This window comes from Anomaloglossus baeobatrachus, chromosome 2, assembly GCF_048569485.1.
Source record: "Anomaloglossus baeobatrachus isolate aAnoBae1 chromosome 2, aAnoBae1.hap1, whole genome shotgun sequence".
In the NCBI taxonomy this organism is placed as follows: domain Eukaryota; kingdom Metazoa; phylum Chordata; class Amphibia; order Anura; family Aromobatidae; genus Anomaloglossus; species Anomaloglossus baeobatrachus.
In genome coordinates this window covers 396,428,676-396,454,334 of record NC_134354.1, presented here as the reverse complement: position 1 = coordinate 396,454,334, position 25,659 = coordinate 396,428,676, and the positions used below count along the sequence as shown (strand labels likewise).

At 44.2% G+C, this 25,659-nt stretch overlaps 1 protein-coding gene across 2 annotated transcripts in view; it reads left to right on the top strand.

The window, feature by feature from the left end:
- TBC1D32 (TBC1 domain family member 32) overlaps positions 1–25,659 on the top strand; it is a 150,210-nt gene that overhangs the window by 21,260 nt on the left and 103,291 nt on the right. For both annotated transcript variants that reach the window (XM_075336070.1, XM_075336069.1), the window contains exons 4-11: positions 2,527–2,704; positions 6,656–6,727; positions 9,463–9,588; positions 17,818–17,896; positions 19,139–19,236; positions 19,321–19,382; positions 21,325–21,460; positions 23,223–23,282. In XM_075336070.1, coding sequence (XP_075192185.1) covers positions 2,527–2,704; positions 6,656–6,727; positions 9,463–9,588; positions 17,818–17,896; positions 19,139–19,236; positions 19,321–19,382; positions 21,325–21,460; positions 23,223–23,282 — 811 coding nt within the window. The remainder of the gene's footprint in view (positions 1–2,526; positions 2,705–6,655; positions 6,728–9,462; positions 9,589–17,817; positions 17,897–19,138; positions 19,237–19,320; positions 19,383–21,324; positions 21,461–23,222; positions 23,283–25,659) is intronic.

Genomic DNA, 25,659 nt, shown 5'->3' with positions numbered 1-25,659 from the left:
TCCATGAAAGTAAATACAAAGGGTTCACATCTAGATGCAAACCATTCATCAATTCCAAAAATAGACAGGCCAGAGTTAAATTTGCTGGAAAACACCTCATGAAGCCAGCTCAGTTCTGGAAAAAGTATTCTATGGACAGATGAGACAAAGATCAACCTGTACCAGAATGATGGGAAGAAAAAAGTTTGGAGAAGAAAGGGAACAGCACATGATCCAAGGCACACCACATCCTCTGTAAAACATGGTGGAGGCAACGTGATGGGCATGGGCATGCATGGCTTTCAATGGCACTGGGTCACTTGTGTTTATTGATGACATAACAGCAGACAAGAGTAGCCGGATGAATTCTGAAGTGTACCGGGATATACTTTCAGCCCAGATTCAGCCAAATGCCGCAAAGTTGATCGGACGGCGCTTCATAGTACAGATGGACAATGACCCCAAGCATACAGCCAAAGCTACCCAGGAGTTCATGAGTGCAAAAAAGTGGAACATTCTGCAATGGCCAAGTCAATCACCAGATCTTAACCCAATTGAGCATGCATTTCACTTGCTCAAATCCAGACTTAAGACGGAAAGACCCACAAACAAGCAAGACCTGAAGGCTGCGGCTGTAAAGGCCTGGCAAAGCATTAAGAAGGAGGAAACCCAGCGTTTGGTGATGTCCATGGGTTTCAGACTTAAGGCAGTGATTGCCTCCAAAGGATTCGCAACAAAATTTTGAAATTAAAAATATTTTGTTTGGATTTGGTTTATTTGTCCAATTACTTTTGACCTCCTAAAATGTGGAGTCTTTGTAAAGAAATGTGTACAATTCCTACAATTTCTATCAGATATTTTTGTTCAAACCTTCAAATTAAACGTTACAATCTGCACTTGAATTCTGTTGTAGAGGTTTCATTTCAAATCCAATGTGGTGGCATGCAGAGCCCAACTCGCGAAAATTGTGTCACTGTCCAAATATTTCTTGACCTAACTGTATAATGTATATAAAATTAGGTGTGAAGTTTGATATTAATCTCTAATGATCAAGTGATATTTAGAATGGATTTACTTTATTTTTTTTATGCTCTTTAACTTAATTTTAAAGTTATTTTCTATTTTTTCCGGGTTTGGTTACCATGAGAATTTTTTACTTTTGGCTAGTACAAATCCAAATCCATTCATGGTCATAGATGAAGGTCCTGCAGTATGGCCTACAATGTTCAGACACCCATCACTTACCCACTGGACAGCCCCTTTTAAAAGGTTGCCCCCATTAGATAACGACTATTAATACTCTATAAATGGGGCTACACTTAAGGGGGCTTTACACACTACGATATCGTTAATGTTTTATCTTCGGGGTCACGTTGTTAGTGACGCACATCCGGCGTCATTAACGATATCGCAGTGTGTGATACTTACCAGCGACCTTAAGCGACCTCAAAAATGGTGAAAATCGTTCACCATGGAGAGGTCGTCCCAAACTCAAAAATCGGTAAGGGTTGTTTATCCAGGTGGTTCATCGCTCATGCGGCAGCACACATCGCTATGTGTGACACCGCAGGAGCGAGGAATGTCTCCTTACCTGCCGCCGGCCACAATGCGGAAGGAAGGAGGTGGGCGGGATGTTACGTCCCGCTCATCTCTGCCCCTCCGCTGTGATTGGCCGGCCGCTTAGTGACGTTGCAGTGACGTCGCTGTGATGCCGAACGTCCCTCCCCCTTGAAGGAGAGATTGTTCGGCAGTCACAGCGATGACGCCGACCAGATAAGTGCGTGTGACACTGCCTTAGCGATAATGTTCGCTACGGCAGCGATCACAAACAATTGCATGCGCGACGGGGGCGGGTACTTGCACGCTCGCTATCGCTACAAATTACTAGCAATATCGCTACCGTGTAAAGCCCCCTTAAGAACTCCATTATCTCGCTTTATTTATCAAAATGGAATAAAAAGGTTATTATTTTGGAGTATTGTTGACACCATGAATGCATTTGATTTCTTAGGGTACGTGCCCGCGATGAGTGTTTGCAGTGTTTTGGATGTAGCGTGCTTCAGCTGTGTCCAAAACGCTGCGTTGTACAGTACAAGCAAAGTGGATAGATTTCTAGAAATCCAGCGCCCACTGTGCTTGTTTTTTCCGCAGCAAACACTGATCTGCGGTGTGTCTTTCCAGACCGCAGCATGTCAACTGTTTGCTGCTGATTCGCATGCATCCTCCATAGGGAGAACACAAGCGATAGATCGCAGCGCACTGAACCCTGATCGTTGGTACGAGCAGCTGCGGTCTCCTGTGGAGGAGACTCACGGCCCCGCAGGTCAGGACCCGCTGTGTCCAGGACCATGGGCACATACCCTTAGGGTGGCAAACATCTGACAGCTGATTGTTTGGGGTGTTATCAGCAGTACTAATAGCACCTGCTAATTTTGGGAGACATGCTGAATTAAATTGATTTTTAAAATTGGGCTCCAATAGCAAAAATGAGTCTGAATAGCTTACTGGCATGAACCAATTGGCTCCAAATGATTGATTTTACTTAAGGTACACGGAGATGATGCTGTCACTGAAGAATGTGATGATGGCCGTGGTGGAGACTCTTCTCAATAAATTTGAAGAGGATCAGGCCAAGAACCGAGAGATGCAGAGGAAAGCTTTTCATGAGCAGCACAGCAGTAGATTCACTGATAACTGCTCGGACAGCGATTCCTCTTTTAATCAGGTACAATTTATTTTACTATTTCATGTATTCACCACTTCTTCATATAATAGCTACCATAATCCAATCTCCTGATGGGACCAATGAAGACTGTACTCACTGTCAGTGTGAACAATAATGGTCTTATGTAGTCGCAAAACATCCATAACTATAATAAAAAAGAAATTAAAATTATTCAAAATTACTAAAAGGGCACTTGCCTGTAGAACAAACCTATTGAAAGAAAATCTGTCAGCAGATATATGCATGTAATTTGAGAGCAGCATTATGTAAGGGCAAAAACCCTGAGTATAATGATGTGTCATTTACTGGGCTGCTTATTGTTGTTTCTGTGAACTCAGTGTTTTATCAGCAGGAAATTATCACTGCAGGATTAGTTGCCTCATGCCATGTAGTCCTCCTGCTCTGTAAAACCCCACCTCCACCTCTGATTGGTAACTTTCTGCCTATGCACAGTGTACACAGAAAGCTGTAAATCAGTAGTCTAGTCGGGTTATACAGAGCTCAGGACTTGGTAGATTTTAGCAGAGAAAAAAGTGATTTTATCAAAACAGCACAAAGCAGCCCAGTAATCGACACATCACTGGAGTTAGGATCTCTGCCCCTACAGAATACTCAGCAAAAACCTGGTGACAAATTCCCTTTAACTTAGCACAGTTTGATTCCCCCCTTCTCCACCTCATATTCTTTTTTTAATTACAGTATATCTATCTGTCAAACACTGGATGTGGGGTATAAGTAAGAAATCCACTCTGTAAGGTTCAGATCACCTATGTACTTAGACTTGATTAATGCTCTCCTCAACTCCACAATTTAGATATTTGAGTAAGCTTATACACAGTGTTTCCCCGAAAATAAGCCCTCGCATGATTTTACAGTTTTTTGGAGTATACTTGAATTATGAGCCCTACTCCAAAAATCAATCCTAGTTACAGTTAGGGCAAGCGATAGGGGGAGTATGACTTTGCAATCTCTTAGGGACCCCAGCAGTTGTATTCCCAGATTAAGAATGTTTAAGGACCTTTGGTAACTTCACAGTCATGTGACCAAATGTCTTTTAATTGCAGAAGTGTAAAAGAACGGAACAGGAGACAGACTGGTATGCAGGACTGACATTAGGGGAACGGGAGAGCAAACTGGGCAGTTTCACAGGGCACCAACTCTCTTAGGGGCCCCACTTTATAACCTGATGATAACACTGCCTTAGGACCTTTGTAAGATCACATCGGGGACTAAAGGTCATTGCAGGAATATAAAGCTGAAGAGGAGACTGTGTGTGTGTGTGTGTGTGTGTGTGTGTGTGTGGTTAAGAGATAGAGACACAGATAATAGATAGATATTAGATGGACAGATAAATAGATGATAGATAAGAGATATATAGATAGATACACATGTGTTACACACAGTTTGGACAGTTGTGTTGATGTTCCAGAATGTAGTTTGATTATATTTGAATAAATCTTGATTTTTCTGTTCCACAATAAATGTGTATTGTTGGTCATTAAAAAAAAAAAAATCCCCTGAAAATAAGCCCTAGCCCATTTTTCGGAGTAAAATTAATACAAGACCCTGTCTTATATTTGGGGAAACACAATAATGTCTTGGGTAGTAGTCCTAACATTTTTTTTACACAACTTTAATTGGAAAATACTGGGTTTAAGTGAATCTTTAGTTTAGAGAAATCTTGGTGAACATACACTGTGTGCAGAATTATTCGGCAAATGAGTATTTTGATGACATGATAATTTTTATACATGTTGTCCTACTCCAAGCTGTATAGGCTTGAGAGCCAACTACCAATTAAGTAAATCAGGTGATGTGCATCTCTGTAATGAGGAGGGGTGTGGTGTAATGACATCAACACCCTATATAAGGTGTGCTTAATTATTAGGCAACTTCCTTTCCTTTGGCAAAATGGGTCAGAAGAGAGATTTGACGGGCTCTGAAAAGTCCAAAATTGTGAGATGTCTTGCAGAGGGATGCAGCAGTCTTGAAATTGCCAAACTTTTGAAGCGTAATCACCAAACAATCAAGCGTTTCATAGCAAATAGCCAACAGGGTCGCAAGAAGCGTGTTGGGCAAAAAAGGTGCAAAATAACTGCCCATGAATTGAGGAAAATCAAGTGTGAAGCTGCCAAGATGCCATTTGCCACCAGTTTGGCCATATTTCAGGGCTGCAACATTACTGGAGTATAAAAAAGCACAAGGTGTGCCATACTCAGGGACATGGCCAAGGTAAGGAAGGCTGAAAAACGACCACCTTTGAACAAGAAACATAAGATAAAACGTCAAGACTGGGACAAGAAATATCTTAAGACTGATGGTTTATGGACTGATGAAATGAGAGTGACTCTTGATGGGCCAGATAGATGGGCCAGAGGCTGATCAGTAAAGGGCAAAGAGCTCCACTCCGACTCAGACACCAGCAAGGTGGAGGTGGGGTACTGGTATGGGCTGGTATCATCAAAGATGAACTTGTGGGACCTTTTCGGGTTGAGGATGGAGTGAAGCTCAACTCCCAGACCTACTGCCAGTTTCTGGAAGACAACTTCTTCAAGCAGTGGTACAGGAAGAAGTCGGTATCATTCAAGAAAAACATGATTTTCATGCAGGACAATGCTCCATCACATGCATCCAACTACTTCACAGCGTGGCTGGCCAGTAAAGGTCTAAAAGATGAAAAAATAATGACATGGCCCCCTTGTTCACCTGATCTGAACCCCATAGAGAAGCTGTGGTCTCTCGTAAAATGTAAGATCTACAGGGAGGGTAAACAGTACACCTCTCGGAACAGTGTCTGGGAGGCTGTGGTGACTGCTGCACGCAATGTTGATCGTAAACAGATCAAGCAACTGACAGAATCTATGGATAGTAGGCTGTTGAGTGTCATCATAAAGAAAGGTGGCTATATTGGTCACTCATTTTTTTGGCTTTTGTTTGTAACGCCTGCCTGGATCCACAGACTCAGATGGGCTGTAACGGGGAAGCTAGAGGGAAGCCACTCACCAAGTAGGACCCCCAGAAACCTGAAACCCTTTAACCCCTATACAGGGATTTGGAATTACACAGGGAACTGGAGATCACTACCTGTGGAAGGCTGCAGTCCGATGAGAGTAGTAGTCAGGCAGGGTCAAACCAGGAATAGCGGAACAGGGACAGAATCGGCAGGCAGTGACGTAGTCAGCAAACGTAGCAGAGGTCAGATCCGGGTCTGGCAGCAAGGTATAAAAACAGTAGGCAGAAGAGTAGTCAAAACACGCAGAAGTCAACACAGGAATCACCAACAGAATAGGACGTAACAGGAGCCAGGAAAATCAGAACTATATCTGGCAGTAATCATGTGACAGGAGTGGAAAATAAGAAGAGTGTGGTGTCTTCCCATTGGCTGTAGCTGAACGCTGGCAACTTCAGCTGGAAGATACATGCCACCCACAGTCAGCCAGTGGTACTGCAGATCCCAAGCTAACCCAGCCCAGTGGATGATCGGAGCCTGCGCCCACTGGTGCCGCTGGCATCGACTTCTCTCCCATCACCAGCACCATCTACGGCAGGAACACGGCGTCGCCTGGCGATCGGAGCAGAAGTCGCTGGAGCAGACTCCGGCGGTGACGTAACATTGTTTTTGTATGTCAGAAATGTTTATTTCTAAATTTTGTACAGTTATATTGGTTTACCTGGTGAAAATAAACAAGTGAGATGGGAATATATTTGGTTTTTATTAAGTTGCCTAATAATTCTGCACAGTAATAGTTACCTGCACAAACAGATATCCTCCTAAGATAGCCAAATCTAAAAACATCCCACTCCAACTTCCAAAAATATTAAGCTTTGATATTCATTTGCTATTATTGGATGTATAGAGGATATACAGTGCTTTCAATGTCACTGACTATATGAATTTCAAGACCTTTGCACATATTTCAGTTTCTGTACTTTTATTTTTACATTTTTCAGAGCTATACATTCATGAATCGGGAACAGTTACAGCTAATCGCTGAGCAGCTGGATCCAAGCCAGCCCGAGGAGGTACAGGGTATACGTGATACTTATTATTGGTGATATTTCCTACCAGGTCATTGTACAAATGCAATTTTGTCAAGGATAACTATGTCTTCCTTACATCAAATATCTACCAGTATAGATAATTAGAATGGATTACAGTGTATGTATAGAAGCCCAACTGTTTCTTTACGCTAAAGAAGGGGTGTGGGTGTCCAACCTACGGGCAGCATGCCATGCAGGATGGCTGTTAATGCGGCCAAAGACAGATTTCAAGGTACAGTGGGACGCTGGCGTAGTTTTTCAGTTCCATCCCTTTAATTAGTTTGAGAACGGTCTATGTGCGCACAGTGTTTTGTGTTGAAGTCCGACAACCACTGCCAGGACATTCTTTGTGGCTGGAGATGTCCCCTTCACACCATTACAGCTCTTTTCATGTCCAAGTTTTGGGTGAGTATATACAGCAGCCTCAGTGTTTTTTATGATCTAGAGAGTAGTCTGTGTTTCCTATGTAATGTATATATGGCAGTCTCATGTCTATGTAATATATACACCAGCCTCAGTGTCTCCTATATAATGATAATGTATATACAGCAGTGTCAGTGTCTTCTTTACAATGTGTATATACAGCAGTCTTGGTGTCTCCTATGTGATGTGTACAGCAGTCTCATATTTGCCATGGGATGTTTATATGACCGTCTCATATCTATGTGATATATACACCAGTCTCAGTGTCTCCTGTATGATGTATTTTCTCATTGTCTCTCATGTGATATATATATATATATATATATATATATATATATATATATATATATATATATATATATATATATATATATACATATACACAGCAGTCTCAGTGTACCCTACCAATACCTCAGTATTGGTGTATTAATTTTTTATGTTTTGAAAACCTATGGGTAAATGAATATTAATTGTGGACAACTTGGGGTTATCTGAAGGTTGCAAGTTATCAAAGCTAGGGGATAACATCACGATCACTAAAGGTCTGACCACTGAGATCCCTACCTATCCTGGGGCATGTGACTACAGCAGTAGTTGATCATGTGCACATCCAATCAATTCCTATGTGTTGGGGTTCCAGCAGTCAGACCAGCAGCAATTGGTAAGTTCCCCTATGCACAGGATAGGGGAAAACTTAACCTCTAGACAACTCCATTAAAGGATTCTTATTTTATAATTTCTATTTAAAAAGAAAGTGGACAACATAAAACAAGTAAGGTGCAAATTCCTATGTAGTAAAATAGCAATCCAAATATAGATGGGGTACAATCTCAGCATATAAAATAACCTTTATTCCTAAACTTGTAGGAGCAACAAAATTCACTCCAAGACACACAAGTTAGGTACTGAAAGCCATCACTATGAGAGGTGAGTAAACACCCTGGTAATGTCGGTTAGCCCAAATAGGCAGGCGCCCAGAGGGGTCGCATATAGTGATGGCCAATAGAATAACAAACACATGAAAAAAAACTAAACAAACATAAAGGAAATTAGTGTTGTTTGTAGGCAAAGGACAGTGGTCCAATTGGCAGAAAAAACACAACATACAAAATAATACCTAAAAAAACAATCAAAGTCCAATGCACTCCATTTGCTGACAGTGGTCAGTCATACAGATATACGCAATGTAATCAATTTTAGGCATTAAAAAAGGAATGGTCTCACCCAATCCCTTTTGATGGAGGGACACGCAGTCTCTAGATCCTGAGTAGTGGATATGTCCGCCATGTACTGGCCCTACCACCTACCAGATATAAAATAACAAAAGACTGCTGCCCCAGACTTCCGTCCTGACAAGGACGGACCACAACTAGGTCTCAAGCTGGACCCCTATGCTGACCCTGATGACATCCCGGCGTCCCGACGCGTTTCGTCACTAAGACTCCTCAGGGGACATGATAGTCTTCAGTCAGGTCCTTGCTGCCAGCCCTCACCAAACCAATGTGTCATTGGTTTGGTGAGGGCTGGCAGCAAGGACCTGACTGAAGACTATCATGTCCCCTGAGGAGTCTTAGTGACGAAACGCGTCGGGACGCCGGGATGTCATCAGGGTCAGCATAGGGGTCCAGCTTGAGACCTAGTTGTGGTCCGTCCTTGTCAGGACGGAAGTCTGGGGCAGCAGTCTTTTGTTATTTTATATCTGGTAGGTGGTAGGGCCAGTACATGGCGGACATATCCACTACTCAGGATCTAGAGACTGCGTGTCCCTCCATCAAAAGGGATTGGGTGAGACCATTCCTTTTTTAATGCCTAAAATTGATTACATTGCGTATATCTGTATGACTGACCACTGTCAGCAAATGGAGTGCATTGGACTTTGATTGTTTTTTTAGGTATTATTTTGTATGTTGTGTTTTTTCTGCCAATTGGACCACTGTCCTTTGCCTACAAACAACACTAATTTCCTTTATGTTTGTTTAGTTTTTTTTCATGTGTTTGTTATTCTATTGGCCATCACTATATGCGACCCCTCTGGGCGCCTGCCTATTTGGGCTAACCGACATTACCAGGGTGTTTACTCACCTCTCATAGTGATGGCTTTCAGTACCTAACTTGTGTGTCTTGGAGTGAATTTTGTTGCTCCTACAAGTTTAGGAATAAAGGTTATTTTATATGCTGAGATTGCAAATTCCTATGTACCTTGACTCTGCCAACCTTGTGATTTATTTTGAGCATTTTCTGCTATATTGTTTTATAGTATGTTTCAATTGTTCAATTCCCCTTTCTCTCTAAAGATCCGGAAAGAGGCCATGCAAACTTTGTGTTCTGCTCCCCCATCAGATGTCCTCAATTGTGAGTGTTGGAATATTCTACATAAAAAGCTCACCTTGGCTCTGGCTGATCCGGACTCCACATTCACAGTAAGAATGTGTAAAAGCAATTAAAGGATTACGGCACCTATCATAGCGGTATGGGAGACGATTGCATCGTAAAAGCCACCAAACATAATAGATTAAATTCTGCCAAACTCACTGATACAAATGGGATTGGCTGACACTCTATTGTGTATAGGGGCATCCAGAATATATATACGACCTATTGGATTTCCAATAGCCAATCCTTTTGTTCTTTGGGACATAAGCCAGATGATTCTGGTAGTGGCTCTCTCTCGGACGCCTGACCAAGCTGATTATTCCTATGCATGGGGAAGTTGGGGAGATAGATCAGACTTTTCATTAACTTTAACTGCTTTTCACTATATACAGTGGGTATGGTAAGTATTCGACCCCTTTAAATTTTTCGCTCATTGTTTCATTGCAGCCATTTGGTAAATTCAAAAAAGTTCTTTTCTTTGTCGCTCTATTGGGAGACCCAGACAATTGGGTGTATAGCTACTGCCTCCGGAGGCCACACAAAGTATTACACTTAAAAGTGTAAGGCCCCTCCCCTTCTGGCTATACACCCCCCGTGGGATCACGGGCTCATCAGTTTTCATGCTTTGTGCGAAGGAGGCACACATACACGCATAGCTCCACTGTTTAGTCAGCAGCAGCTGCTGACTATGTCGGATGGAAGAAAAGAGAGCCCATACTAGGGCCCCCAGCATGCTCCCTTCTCACCCCACTTTTTGTCGGCGGTGTTTGTTAAGGTTGAGGTACCCATTGCGGGTACGGAGGCTGGAGCCCACATGCTGCTTTCCTTCCCCATCCCCCTTCGGGCTCTGGGTGAAGTGGGATCTTACCGGTCTCCAGGCACTGAGGCCGTGCTCCATCCACAGCCCCTGGGGAATCTGCTGGACATGGAGCTGAGTATCGTCAGGGACAGGGCCCTGCTACTTCAAGGTACTCTGTGTCCCCGCACAGACCGCGCACAGTCACACTGCAGCATTGCTGGGTGTGTTAGTGCGCCGGGGACAACAGCGCTGCGCGCTGGTGCCATTCCTATCTACAGCTCTGCTGAGTGGGGACATGCATTTGAAACTGCTGCGCCGGCCGCTGTTCTCAGTTTTTTTCGCTGCGGCGCGGCTGGGACTTGTGGTGCGCCGGGGACTTCCGCGCTGGCCGTGCATATATGACGGCCGCGCTTATTACTCGAGTCCCCGGCTTTTGCGGCCTAGTTTCGGTTCGTTCCCGCCCCCAGGCCTGCCAGTCAGGGGAAGGGCGGGACGCTGTATAGAACATCAGCGCAGAGGGCTGGAGTCTGTTTTACATACTCCAGCCCTCACACTGGGCACAGTAGGACGCCAGTTTCCCGCACTTTGTTTGAGGCACGCCCACGGTCCGCCCCTCTTCACAGGACGCCGGCAGCCATTCCTGTGTGCAGCCTGAGCTGGAGAAGGGGGACTGGGAGACTCAGACACGGGATTCTGGCGACCACACACCCGCTTTTGAGCGGGCGGTAAGCAGCCCTCAAGGGCTGACCCCCACTAGTGCCGAAGTGTACATTTGTATTTTTATGCTTGCATGCTATACATTGCACTGTACGGTCGCTGGTGATTCTCTGCTATACTCCCTCCTAGATTACTCAGAGGAGACAACAGCATGTCGTCCGCAAGAAGCAAAGGTGCCAAGGCACAGGCTTTCTATGCTGCTTGTACCGCATGTGAGACTGCTCTACCGGCAGGTTCCACTGACCCCCATTGTGTGCAGTGCTCGGCCCCTGTGGCACTTGCTCGGCCGGGGCCTCTGCTAGAGGTGACCCAGGGAGAACCACCTGTGAATACTGTCCAGGTGACCGGGACGGAGTTTGCAGTTTTTGCTGACAGATTGTCTGTGACTATGACTAAAATTCTTGAAACATTGCAGTCTAGACCAGTAACTCAGACCATGGGCACTGTTGACTCATTGCTCCCTGGTCCCCCTCAGTTAGAACAGCTTCAGGCTCCGGGGGTGTCACATGCATCCCAGGGTGACGGTTCTGACACGGACGACAGTCCCAGACAGCCTAAGCGGGCTCGCTATGAGCGGCCCTCCACTTCATCACACTGGTCAGGGTCCCAGCAGGACAACTCTCTATATGATGAGGCGGAGGTAGCTGTTCAGGATTCAGATCCTGAGACTGCTCTCAATCTGGATACTCCTGATGGTGACGCCATAGTGAATTATCTTATAGCGTCCATCAATAGAATGTTGGATATTTCTCCCCCAGCTCCTCCAGTGGAGGAGTCAGCTTCACAGCAGGAGAAATTCCATTTCAGGTATCCCAAGCGTAAATTAAGTACTTTTCTGGACCACTCTGACTTTAGAGAGGCAATCCAGAAACACCACGCTTATCCTGAGAAGCGTTTTTCCAAGCGGCTTAAGGATACACGTTATCCTTTTCCCCCTGACGTGGTCAAAAGCTGGACCCAGTGTCCCAAGGTGGATCCTCCAATCTCCAGGCTTGCGGCTAGATCCGTAGTTGCAGTGGAAGATGGGGCGGCACTTAAAGATGCCACTGACAGACAGATGGAGCTCTGGTTGAAATCCATCTATGAGGCTATCGGCGCGTCTTTGGCTCCAGCATTCGCAGCCGTATGGGCACTCCAAGCTATTTCAGCTGGTCTTACACAGATTGACACGGTCACACGTACATCTGCTCCGCAGGTGGCATCCTTAACCTCTCAAATGTCTGCATTTGCGTCTTACGCGATTAATGCTGTCCTAGACTCTACGAGCCGTACGGCAGTGGCGTCCGCCAACTCCGTGGTTTTACGCAGAGCCTTGTGGTTAAGAGAATGGAAGGCAGATTCTGCTTCCAAAAAGTGTTTAACCAGTTTGCCATTTTCTCGTGACCGACTGTTTGGTGAGCGTTTAGATGAAATCATTAAACACTCCAAGGCTAAGGATTCATCCTTACCTCAACCCAGACAAAACAAACCCCAACAAAGGAGGGGACAGTCGGGGTTTCGGTCCTTTCGAGGCTCAGGCAGGTCCCAATTCTCCTCGTCCAAAAGGACTCAAAAGGATCAGAGGAGCTCAGATTCTTGGCGGACTCAGTCACGCCCAAAAAAGACAGCCGGAAGAACCGCTACCAAGGCGGCTTCCTCATGACTTTCAGCCTCCTCTCTCCGCATCCTCGGTCGGTGGCAGGCTCTCCCGCTTTGGCGACATTTGGCTGCCACAGGTCACAGACCGTTGGGTGAGAGACATTCTGTCTCACGGGTACAGGATAGAGTTCAGCTCTCGTCCTCCAACTCGCTTCTTCAGAACTTCTCCACCTCCCGACCGAGCCGATGCTCTGCGACAAGCTGTGTCCACTCTAAAGGCGGAAGGAGTGGTGACCCCCGTTCCTCTTCAGGAACAAGGTCACGGTTTTTTACTCCAATTTGTTTGTGGTGCCAAAAAAGGACGGGTCGTTCCGTCCCGTTCTGGATCTAAAACTGCTCAACAAGCACGTACAAACCAGACGGTTCCGGATGGAATCCCTCCGCTCCGTCATCGCCTCAGTGTCTCAAGGAGATTTCCTAGCATCTATAGACATCAAGGATGCTTATCTCCACGTGCCGATTGCTCCACAGCACCAGCGTTTTCTACGCTTCGTTATAGGAGACGAACTCCTTCAGTTCGTAGCTCTGCCCTTCGGGCTGACGACAGCCCCACGAGTCTTCACCAAGGTCATGGCAGCAGTAGTAGCAGTCCTGCACTCTCAAGGTCACTCTGTGATCCCGTATTTGGACGATCTACTGGTCAAGGCACCCTCTCAAGAGGCATGCCAACACAGCCTGAACGTTGCGCTAGAGACTCTCCAGAGTTTCGGGTGGATCATCAACTTTTCAAAGTCAAATCTAACCCCGACCCAATCGCTAACATATCTTGGCATGGAGTTTCATACTCGCTCAGCGATAGTGAAGCTTCCGCTGGACAAACAGCGTTCACTACAGACAGGGGTGCAATCTCTCCTTCAAGGCCAGTCGCACCCCTTGAGACGCCTCATGCACTTCCTAGGGAAGATGGTAGCGGCAATGGAAGCAGTCCCTTTCGCGCAGTTTCATCTGCGTCCACTACAATGGGACATTCTCCGCCAATGGGACAGGAAGTCGACGTCCCTCGACAGAGACGTCTCCCTTTCTCAGGCGGCCAAGGAATCTCTTCGGTGGTGGCTTCTTCCCACCGCATTGTCGAAAGGAAAGTCCTTCCTACCCCCATCCTGGGCAGTAGTCACGACAGACGCGAGTCTATCGGGGTGGGGAGCAGTGTTTCCACCACAGGGCTCAAGGTACGTGGACTCAGAAAGAGTCCACCCTTCAGATCAATGTTCTGGAAATCAGAGCAGTGTATCTTGCCCTACAAGCCTTCCAGCAGTGGCTGGAAGGCAAGCAGATCCGAATTCAGTCGGACAACTCCACAGCGGTGGCATACATCAACCACCAAGGCGGAACACGCAGTCGGCAAGCCTTCCAGGAAGTCCGGCGGATTCTGACGTGGGTGGATGACACGGCATCCACCATATCCGCAGTTCACATCCCAGGCGTGGAAACTGGGAAGCAGACTTCCTCAGTCGCCAGGGTATGGACGCAGGGGAATGGTCCCTTCACCCGGACGTGTTTCGGGAGATCTGTCGCCGCTGGGGGATGCCGGACGTCGACCTGATGGCGTCACGGCACAACCACAAGGTTCCGGTTTTCATGGCACGGTCTCACGATCACCGAGCTCTGGCGGCAGACGCCCTAGTTCAAGATTGGTCGCAGTTCCGGCTACCTTATGTGTTCCCACCTCTGGCATTGTTACCCAGAGTGCTGCGCAAGATAAGGGCCGACTGCCGCCGCGCCATCCTCGTCGCTCCAGACTGGCCGAGGAGGTCGTGGTACCCAGATCTGTGGCACCTCACGGTAGGCCAACCGTGGGCACTACCAGACCGACCAGACTTGCTGTCTCAAGGGCCGTTTTTCCATCTGAATTCTGCGGTCCTGAACCTGACTGTGTGGCCATTGAGTCCTGGATCCTAGCGTCTTCAGGATTATCTCGAAAAGTTATTGCCACCATGAGACAGGCTAGAAACCATCCTCCGCCAAGATCTACCACAGGACGTGGAAGATATTCTTATCTTGGTGCTCTGCTCAGGGAGTTTCTCCCTGGCCTTTTGCATTGCCTACTTTTCTTTCCTTCCTGCAATCCGGGTTGGAAAAAGGTTTGTCGCTCAGCTCCCTTAAAGGACAAGTCTCAGCGCTATCTGTATTTTTTCAGAAACGCCTAGCACGACTTCCTCAGGTACGCACGTTCCTGCAAGGAGTTTGTCATATCGTCCCTCCTTACAAGCGACCGTTAGAGCCCTGGGATCTGAACAGGGTTCTAATTGCTCTCCAGAAGCCGCCTTTCGAGCCTATGAAGGATGTTTCCCTTTCTCGTCTTTCACAGAAAGTGGCCTTTCTAGTGGCGGTCACGTCTCTTCGGAGAGTGTCCGAGCTAGCGGCACTGTCATGCAAATCTCCCTTCCTGGTTTTTCACCAGGACAAGGTGGTTCTGCGTCCGATTCCGGAGTTTCTCCCTAAGGTGGTATCCCCCTTTCATCTCCATGAGGATATCACCTTGCCTTCCTTGTGTCCTCATCCAGTTCATCAATTTGAAAAAGGTTTGCATTTGTTGGATCTGGTCAGAGCACTCAGGATCTACATTTCCCGCACGGCGCCCTTGCGCCGCTCGGATGCACTCTTTGTCCTTGTCGCTGGTCAGCGTAAAGGATCGCAAGCTTCCAAATCCACACTGCCTCGGTGGATCAAGGAACCAATTCTTGAAACCTACCGTTCTGCTAGGCTTCCGGTTCCCTCAGGGCTGAAGGCCCATTCTACCAGAGCCGTGGGTGCGTCCTGGGCATTACGGCACCAGGCTACGGCTCAGCAGGTGTGCCAGGCCGCTACCTGGTCGAGTCTGCACACTTTTACCAAGCATTATCAGGTGCATACCTATGCTTCGGCGGATGCCAGCATAGGCAGATGAGTCCTTCAGGCGGCGGTTGCCCACCTGTAGGAAGGGGCCGTTTTACGGCTCTATTACGAGGTATTATTTTACCCACCCAGGGATTGCTTTTGGACATCCCAATTGTCTGGGTCTCCCAATAGAGCGACAAAGAAGAAGGGAATTTTGTTTACTTACCGTAAATTCCTTTTCTTCTAGCTCTAATTGGGAGACCCAGCACCCGCCCTGTTTTCTTAGGGATTTTTGTTTTTTTCGGGTACACATGTTGTTCATGTTGAATGGTTTCAGTTCTCCGATGTTTCTTCGGATTGAATTTGTCTTTAAACCTGTTATTGGCTTTCCTCCTTCTTGCTTTTGCACTAAAACTGATGAGCCCGTGATCCCACGGGGGGTGTATAGCCAGAAGGGGAGGGGCCTTACACTTTTAAGTGTAATACTTTGTGTGGCCTCCGGAGGCAGTAGCTATACACCCAATTGTCTGGGTCTCCCAATTAGAGCTAGAAGAAAAGGAATTTACGGTAAGTAAACAAAATTCCCTTCTTTTTTTCCATTAATGTACACTCTGCACCCCATCTTGATAGAAAAAAACAGAAATGTAGACATTTTTGCAAATTTATTAAACAAGAAAAACTGAAATATTACATGGTCATAAGTATTCAGACCCTTTGCTTAGTATTGCGTAGAAGCACCCTTTTGAGCTAGTACAGTCATGAGTCTTCTTGGGAATGATGCAACAAGTTTTTCACACCTGGATTTGGGGATCCTCTGCCATTCTTCCTTGCAGATCCTCTCCAGTTTCATCAGGTTGGATGGTGAACGTTGGTGGACAGCCATTTTCAGGTCTCTCCAGAGATGCTCAATTGGGTTTAGGTCAGGGCTCTACCTGGACCAGTCAAGAATGGTCATAGAGTTGTTCTGAAGCCACTCCTTTGTTATTTTAGATGTGTGCTTAGGGTCATTGTCTTGTTGGAAGGTGAACCTTCGGCCAACTCTGAGGTCCAAAGCACCCTGGAAGAAGTTTTCTTCCAGGATAGCTCTGTATTTTGTCGCATTCATTTTTCCTTCAATTGCAAGCAGTCGTCCTGTCCCTACAGCTGAACCCCCCCCCCCCCTAGCATGATGCTGCCACCACCATGTTTCACTGTTGGGATTGTATTGGGCAGGGATGAGTAGTGCCTGGTTTTCTCCACACATACCGCTTAGAATTATCACCAAAAAGTTCTATCTTCATCTCATCAGACCAGATAATCTTATTTCTCATAGTCTGGGAGTCCTCCTTGTGTTTTTTGCAAACTCTATGCGGGCTTTCATATGTCTTGCACTGAGGAGAGGCTTCCGTTGGGCCAGTCTGCCATAAAGGCCTGACTGGTGGAGGGCTGCAGTGATAGTCGACTTTGTGGAACTTCCTTTCATCTCTCTACTACATCTCTGGAGCTCAGCCACAGTGATCTTGGAGTTCTTCTTTACCTCTCTCACTAAGGCTCATCTCCCACGATTGCTCAGTTTGGCTGGACAGCCAGGTCTAGTTAAAGTGGTCCCAAACTTCTTCCATTTAAGGATTATGGAGGCCGCTGTGCTCTTAGGAACCTTGAATACTGCAGAAATTCTTTTTTACCCTTGGCCAGATCTGTGCCTTGCCACAATTTTGTCTCTGAGCTCCTTGGACAGTTCCTTTGACCTCATGATTCTCATTTGGTCTGACATGCACTGTGAGCTGTGAGGTCTTATATAGACAGGTGTGTGCCTTTCCAAATCAAGTCCTATCAGTTTAATTAAACACAGATGGACTCCAGTGAAGGAGTAGAATCATCTCAAGGAGGATCACAAGGAAATAGACAGCATGGGGCTTAAATATGAGTGTCTGAGCAAAGGGTTTGAATACTTATGACCGTGTGATATTTCAGTTTTTCTTGTTTAATAAATTTGCAAAAGTTTCTACATTTCAGTTTTTTGTCAATATGGGGTGCAGTGTACATTAATGAGAAACAAAAAGAACTTTTTTGAATTTACTAACTGGCTGTAATGAAACAAAGAGTGAAAAATTTAAACGGCTCTGAATACTTTTTGTACCCACTGTAGTTTTGTACCCACTGTAGTCACACTTTATTCTATCGACTTTTGGTATTTTAGTCATCTATACCCATACCAAAACAATCTTCTTATGTATCTGTGTGTATTTTACCTTTGAGAGGTAGATCATTTAAAGTTCCTGCTCTGTAATTTATTTCAAGTAACGGATCTCTTGATTGTTTTCAGGAAAGAATTTTGCGCTTTTATGCTAAAACATTTTCTTCATCTCCTTTGAATATGGCACGAGAAGTCTACACAAGCTTGGGTATGTGTTCTGTCTCCTGTACTGCAGTGTTACCTACCAAAAACAAACATGTTCACAATATAAAGGCTTGTGCCGCTAGCCAAAACTGTGTGTACTACGATGTCACAAGGAAATTCAGTTTTGCATTTACTTCATCAGAGGAGCGCAGAGGTAATAAATCTGGCCAGAATCGAATGTTCAGGCCAGCTTCAGAGCATGCATCAGAGAAGCGCACAGGCACTATGTCTGGCCAGAATCCAGTGTTCAGCCCATCTTCAGCTCATGCATTAGAGGAGCGCAAAGGCACTAACTCTAGCCAGAATCCAATGTTCAGGTCAGCTTCAACGCATACATCAGAGGAGCCCTGAGGCACTCACTCTGGCCAGAATCCAGTGTTCAGGCCAGCTTCAGAGCATGCATCAGAGGAGCGCAGAGGCACTAAATTTGGCCACAATCCAGTGTCCAGGCCAGCTTCAGCGCATGCATCAGAGGAGCACGGAGGCACTAAGTCTGGCCAGAATCAATTGTTTAGGCCAGCTTCAGCGCATGCATCAGAGGAGCGCAGACGCACTAAGTTTGGCCAGAATCCAGTGTTCAGCCCAGCTTCAGCACATGCATCAGAGGAGCTCAGAGGCACTAAGTCTGGCCAGAATCCAGTGTTCAGGCCAGCTTCAGCACATACATCAGAGGAGCGCAGAGGCACTAAGTCTGTCCAGAATCAATTGTTTAGGCCAGCTTCAGCATAGAGCCTGCAAGCTCTGTTGGAAAGAGGTTGTAAGCACTGTACTTCATGCCTAGGAGACAAGTCAAAACTGAAATTGCAGCATTGGCTGGTAATCTAGGCACTTAGCTGCATACAACAAAATAAAAAATTCCTACATGCTTCAGACAGGAGACAATTTTTAATAAGTAATTTGCACACTTTACAAGCACTTTACAATTTTAACCAGTCATGATACTGAGAATAACCCTTTAAGGGGGCTCTAAGCTGCCATTTGTCTTTACATTCCACAAACTGATGATATTGAGCTGACTCTTGATTCTACCCTAGTCTACACAGTAAAACTAGAAAGTAACCTGCAGCAAATGAAAATGTTTATCACATGTACTCCAGTGGCTGGTATGAAAAGTGGAAGCTTTCTATTTCTTTTTTTAATATGCATGGTTACATAAAGAAAAAATCACTACCAAGAATGTAACACAAAAATATTTATAATGAATCATACATTCATTTTAAGAAATGCATTCTCTTGTTTATTTCAGCCAAACATTTAGAATCATCCTTTGTTTTAAATCACAAACCAATATTATTAACTGGTCTTGATATTAACAATCCCGAAGTTGTGCGAACATTGAAAAAGGTAAAGTTCTATACTATCTCCTTTATGTTATATATTCATCTTTGCATTTTTCAGTTAATTCACAATTATAATCTTTTTCTTTAGATTCGCCTATTGAATGATTACCAGAAGGAAGTGCCATCTTTTTGGATTAGACATCCTGAAAAGTATGTGCTATTCTCCTTATGATATAGTAAATAATAAGAAAAATACGTATGAAGAAGAGCGTTGTTCTGAATGAAGAAGAGCGTTGTTCTGAGCACTGTTTCTTTATTACAGAATTCTGTATCTTCAGCTTTGTTTACACACTATTTGCATTTTTTAAACCTAAGGCTGTCTGCCAAGGATATGTTTTTGGTTATTGTTTTTTGACGCTGCATATTTTGCTGTGTTAAAAACGCCACATCTTACCCCTCCAGCAAAATGAATGGGATTTATAGAAATCTCCCGCCCACTGTGCTTCGTTTTTACTCAGCATAATCTGACCTGCGGTGCGTGTTTCAAATCCACAGAATGGCAATCTATCCTGCGAGTATGCTGGAGTTTATGTACGGATTCGTCTCATAGACTTGCATTATATGCAGAACATTTGCGAGTAAAAATGAACATTTCCGCTGCAGAAACACATCAAAAACACATGTGATCTGCACATGAGTATGTCAATAAAGTTTTATCAAAGCCAGATACCAAGATGTATCAAGATCAAAGCAGGTTAGTTTAAAACATGACACACTTAAAGGGAACCTGTCACCAGATTTGGGGCCTATAAGCTGCGGCCACCACCAGTGGGCTCTTATACAGTGTGTCCACCCATATCCTGTCCACTACCATTAACTTGAGAATGGTGGCAGCTATAGGCATAGAAGTTGTGTCTAGGTATAGTAAAGTAGCCATGCGCTACGCAATGAAACCACCTATTGTCCACCTAGTGGAAAACAACGGAGTTAGCATTTTTATCTTGAAAACGGAATGATATAAAGAAAAAAGGTGAATTAAAAAAATTGTAGGGCATCATCAATTCAATACGAATCGACACCTTGCATACAGAAATGCTATGATATGAAACCCATGATCCCCCCCCCAAAACATTGAATGCTGGTCACGCATATGGCGCTCATTTAACTTTTGATGCTCAAAGTGGCCACTGTCAGCTGCAATACACATCTGGACTCTGTACAGCATACTGTATCTTGCTGCACGTTGTGCAATATGGTAGGTGACACGTTTGCAGAAGCATCTGTGATACGTCATCGTAAGTCCTGCAATGTTGGTGGAGGGGGTCGCATACACCTGCTGTTTGATGTGACCTCACAGAAAGAAGTCCAATGGGGTCAGGTCAGGTGAGTGTAGAGGCCACTCCACACAGCCACCATACCCAATACTTGTAGGAAGGTCTCCATGAGGTACCTCTTCATGTCCACAGCCTTGTGAGTTTTACACGTTCTAATCATAGCATTTCTGTATGCAAGGTGTCGATTCGTATTAAATTGATGATGCCCTACAACTTTGTAATTCACTTTTTTTCTCTATCTCGTTCCATTTTCAAGATAAAAATGCTAACTCCGTTGTTTTCCACCAGGTGGCGCAATAGGTGGTTTCATTGCTAAGCACATGGCTACTTTACTTTACGTAGACACCAATTCTATGCCTAAAGCTGCCGCCGTTCTTAAGTTAATGGTGGTGGACAGGATATGAGTGGACACACTGTATACAGTATTCTAACATGCTGTATATAAGAGCCCAGGCCGCTGTGTAGAACGTAAAAAACATTTTATAATACTTACCTAAACTGTCGGTGCGGAGCAGATGGGTCAGATGGGTGTCTCCGTTCTCCGGGTGCGGCGCCTCCTCTTTCGGCCATCTTTGTCCTCCTTCTTCTGAAGCCAGTGTGAATAACGCTCCGACGTCATCATCAATAGCCGTCCATCTGCTCCGCACCGACCATTTAGGTAAGTATTATTATAAAGTATTTTTTATGTTCCACACAGCGGCCTGTGCTCTTATATACAGCATGTTAGAATACTGTATACAGTGTGTCCACTCATATCCCATTCTATGTGATCATATATGTCTCTTGCTGTCCAAATACTAAGCACCATTTTTCTCTAGGTATATGGAAGAAATTGTAGAAAGCACATTGTCTCTTCTATCAGTAACTCAGGAATCAAGCTCACAAATGCTCCTTGATCCAGTTTTCTACTTGTCAATGATCGATACCAAGGCTGTGTGGTTCAAGAAATGGATGGTAAATTATAATCATGTGGCCCCACTGTATTCAGTCTCCAACCAGCACATTGGATAAGAGGTTATATATTACTAAGTAGCCATTCTTCATTACTAGTGGACAAAATGGATGTGGATGGTTATTCTAATTGAGAGCATGTTTATGAAGAGCTAACTGTTGCTCCACTAAGTATCTTTACTTTTGTAATATAAAGTAAAGATATGTCTGTAAACACACTGTACTACTGATTACATTGATACCTGGGGTGAAGAAATCTGCTTTGTGGTTTTTCTGTAATAAGTATTTGAAGTTTTCTACTAATTAGGTCTTCCCCTCCCTGTCTGTGATTCCCCAGCTCCTGTGCCTGCCTCCAGTCTGTGAATGACAGGTCACTGATAACATTTCAAACAAAGGAGGCAGGTAATTCACACACCAGAGGCAGGAAGAATGTATGGGGAATCATAGGCAGGGAGGAGAAATCCCATGCTCTATGCACCGAAATCTAATTAGCAGATTAAAGAAGAACCGCAAAGCAGATTTGTGCACCAAACTTATCAATTTAATCAGAATTACAGCCATAGTTACATAGTTACTAAGGTTGAAAAAAGACCTAGGTCCATCTAGTTCAACCTTCATGTATTTACTTTACACTACAAAATCATGCTGACAGGTTCTTTTTAATGGCAATAACACAACACCCTGGAGCAATAGGGTGCAAGAGAGCTCATTCTGGCTCTCACAGAGTTGCAATTAGAGCTTGTGATATAACTTCTGACTTCTGTCCAGTCAGAAGTTATGGGCACAAGGTGGCGCTCCAGGACCGGAGCGGTATCAGTAAAAGGTGAAGGTGCTGGAGAATGAGTAAATTACTGGGGGCAGGGACCATGTATTAAAGGCACCACTCCAATTCTTAATAGAACAAAACACTAGAGTGGTGCTTTAAAGAAACATCTCCTAAAGCTGTATTCAGTACAATAGCAAAAATTCTTGTTATTTATTATATTTTACATATATATTTTTGATTTTATTATGTAAGCTAATATAAAATATTATTTTAATGTAATAAATGTGAAAATAGTATATTATTACATTGTTATATCTGCTGTATATGGTTAAGGTTGTAGTGGGTAAAGGTAGAGTGAACACACCCTAGGGGGTCGCATGACCATATTTTGTCTCATCTGAGAAAATCAGTCCGATTATGCTATAGGACTCTGATGAGAGTGTGATCCGATTTTCTTGGATGTGGAGGAGATGTGGAAAAAAAATTCTCCGTCTTCTTCATTTTGTCAGTCTGTGAAAATCGGGCTGCACTCAGATGTCATCCGAGTGCGGTCTGATTTATTTTTCATGAACCTATTGACTTTCATGGCTGAGTACTATCTGATTTACAGGTTTGATTTTTTTTCTTGGACAGTCTCGATCTGGGGAAAAAATTAGGACTTTCGCACGGTCCCATAGAATAACAACGGTCCAAGTGCAATCTGAAGTTTTGTCAGATCTGAGTTGGACCGAAAATGCAGTTGTGTGCACAAACCCTTATTGTGTCTAATTATACAGCAATAAAGGGTCACATCGCTACGTAATTTGGTAGATTTGCCTTCTAAGAGTCTTCTAAAGCTACATAACAAGCCTTGTAAGAAATCCATATTATACTGACAGGAAAATCTCATGTTTAACAACACGATGAAAACGAATGACTAAAATACTTCTGTTTACTCCTGTAAATATGTTTTTCACACTGTTTTATCTTCTCCTGTCATCTCTGCTGTTTCCCCTCCAGCACGCCTATTACAGCAGGACTGTGGTGTTGCGTCTTCTTGAGAAAAAATACAAATCTTTGGTGAGTATTCATTTACCTACTTGTTAAACTACCACCCAGCTGATAATGTTCTGCAGTCCGTGGTCACATAGCAGACTACAGATCACTGTCAGGGGGAATAGAGCGTTTGTAGTTATTACTGTGTGGAATTCTACTGAATGAAATTGGCTCCTTTACGCTATGTTCCCACGATGAGATTTTGGGGAGTTTTTGATCTTGCAGAATTTCTGCACCTGTTACTTGCATTTTCCTTTTTTTTTTTTGTTTTGTTTTTTTTTAACATCTATTTTTATTGCGTTTTTTTTGTCTCTTGTAGTACTATACTTTAAATAAAGCTGCTTTTATTTTGATAATTTCTGGTATTTGGCTTCAACAACATTGTATTGATATACTTAGGTGTGGATCACATGTGTTTTTGATACGTTTCCGCCTCAGAAATGCACTAAAAAAGCATTTTCCTTTTTTATCTGTTGATTTTGCAAGTCTTTGAAAAATGTGCACATAAAACTCAGTGTACCCATAAGGGCACTTTCACATTGCGTTTTCACCTATGTTCACTGGTCCCGTCGGGGCATCTGTCCGAACACCCTCCCTCCCCCCCCCCGCATACGCCGAAGGGGCTAATGACTATAATGGAGCAGACGGAGTCAGCATGTGCTCTGTCTTGCTCCATTAGTAGTACACCGTAGTAGACTACGTTCAGGTATCCCCCTGCATTAAACGTATTATCCCAAAAATGGAGCAAGACCGAGCACACGCTGACAAAATCTGCTCCATTATTGTCAATGGCCCCTTTGGCGTATGCGTCCGAAACACGTTTTGCAGGGGGGGGGTTAGGACGGATGCCCTGATGGGATCAGTGAACCTAGGTGAAAACGCAATGTGAAAGGGGCCTAAGAGAAATTGACATGTTGTGCATCTGAATCACGCACCGCAGGTCAGTTTATGCTGAATAAAACTGAAATACAGCCGGCAGGGGATTTCAATAAATCCATCAACTTTGCTGGAACTGTAAGATGCTGCATTTTTGACAAAGCGAAAGTACACAGCATCAAAAATTCACCAAAAGCTCATCATGGGAATGTAGCCTAAGGGTTTGTTATCAAAAGATCTTTTGGACAAGTTCTGCCCGGAACACACCTGAAAAAGCACTAAAAATGGCACAAAGAATGAACATATGCTTTGCAATGACAAAACGACTTGATGTACATCTGTTCCTTCTTTTGTAACTTCTTTTAACCGCTTCAGGCTTTAAAAGTCTTGAAGTGGCAAACAGAAGTGCCCTGAACACTCTTCTGGCTGCTTCCATTAGGTTATACAGTGTGTCCACCCATATCCTGTCCACTGCCATTAACTTTAGAACGGCGGCAGCTATAGGCATAGAAGTGGTGTCTAGGTATAGTAAAGTAGCCATGCGCTACGCAATGAAACCACCTATAGCGCCACCTGGTGGAAAACAATGGAGTTAGCATTTTTATCTTGAAAACGGAACGAGATAGAGAAAAAAAGTGAATTAAAAAATTGTAGGGCATCATCAATTCAATACGAATCGACACCTTGCATACAGAAATGCTATGATATGAAACCCATAACCCCCCCCCCCCGTAAAACATTGAATGCTGGTCACGCATATAGCGCTCATTTCACTTTGATGCTCAAAGTGGCCACTGTCAGCTGCAATGCACATCTGGACTCTGGACAGCATACTGTATCTTGCTGCACGTTGTGCAATATGGTAGATGACGCGTTTGCACAAGCATCTGTGATACGTCGTCGTAGGTCCTGCAATGTTGGATGGGTTGCATACAACTGCTGTTTGATGTGACCTCACAGAAAGAAGTCCAAAGGGATCAGGTCACTCCACGAGCCACCATACTCAATGACTTGTAGGAAGGTCTCCATGAGGTATTGCTTCACGTCCACTACTTTGTGATTTCTACACGTTCTAATCATAGCAGGGTGGATTTGATTTAAATCTAACTGATTTAAATCACGATTTAAATCACTAGTCAGTAAGGCTTGATTTAAATCAGTGATTTAAATCAAAGTTTCTACCTAAACTAGTTCTTGCTACTTTAACATGCAAGTAGATGAAGATTTTTGAATCACTTTTTATATTACTTTTTTCTCCCCAGTTTAATGGGTTAATCATTCATATTTGGACACCACTGTTCTGTTGTACTTAGGAAGGAGAAAAATAATCCTGACCTTAATAACAATTTAAATAGATTTATTCAACTGAAACAATAACAACATTACAGCATAAGTTATTTGCTTAAGCAAACATCCATGCTTAACTAATTTAGCTAAACAAAATATATATATATTTTAAGAAACTTAGACTGTCAGCCCAGCCGACACATGAAAAACTTAAATACTACTGTCCCTGCTGTCCTCT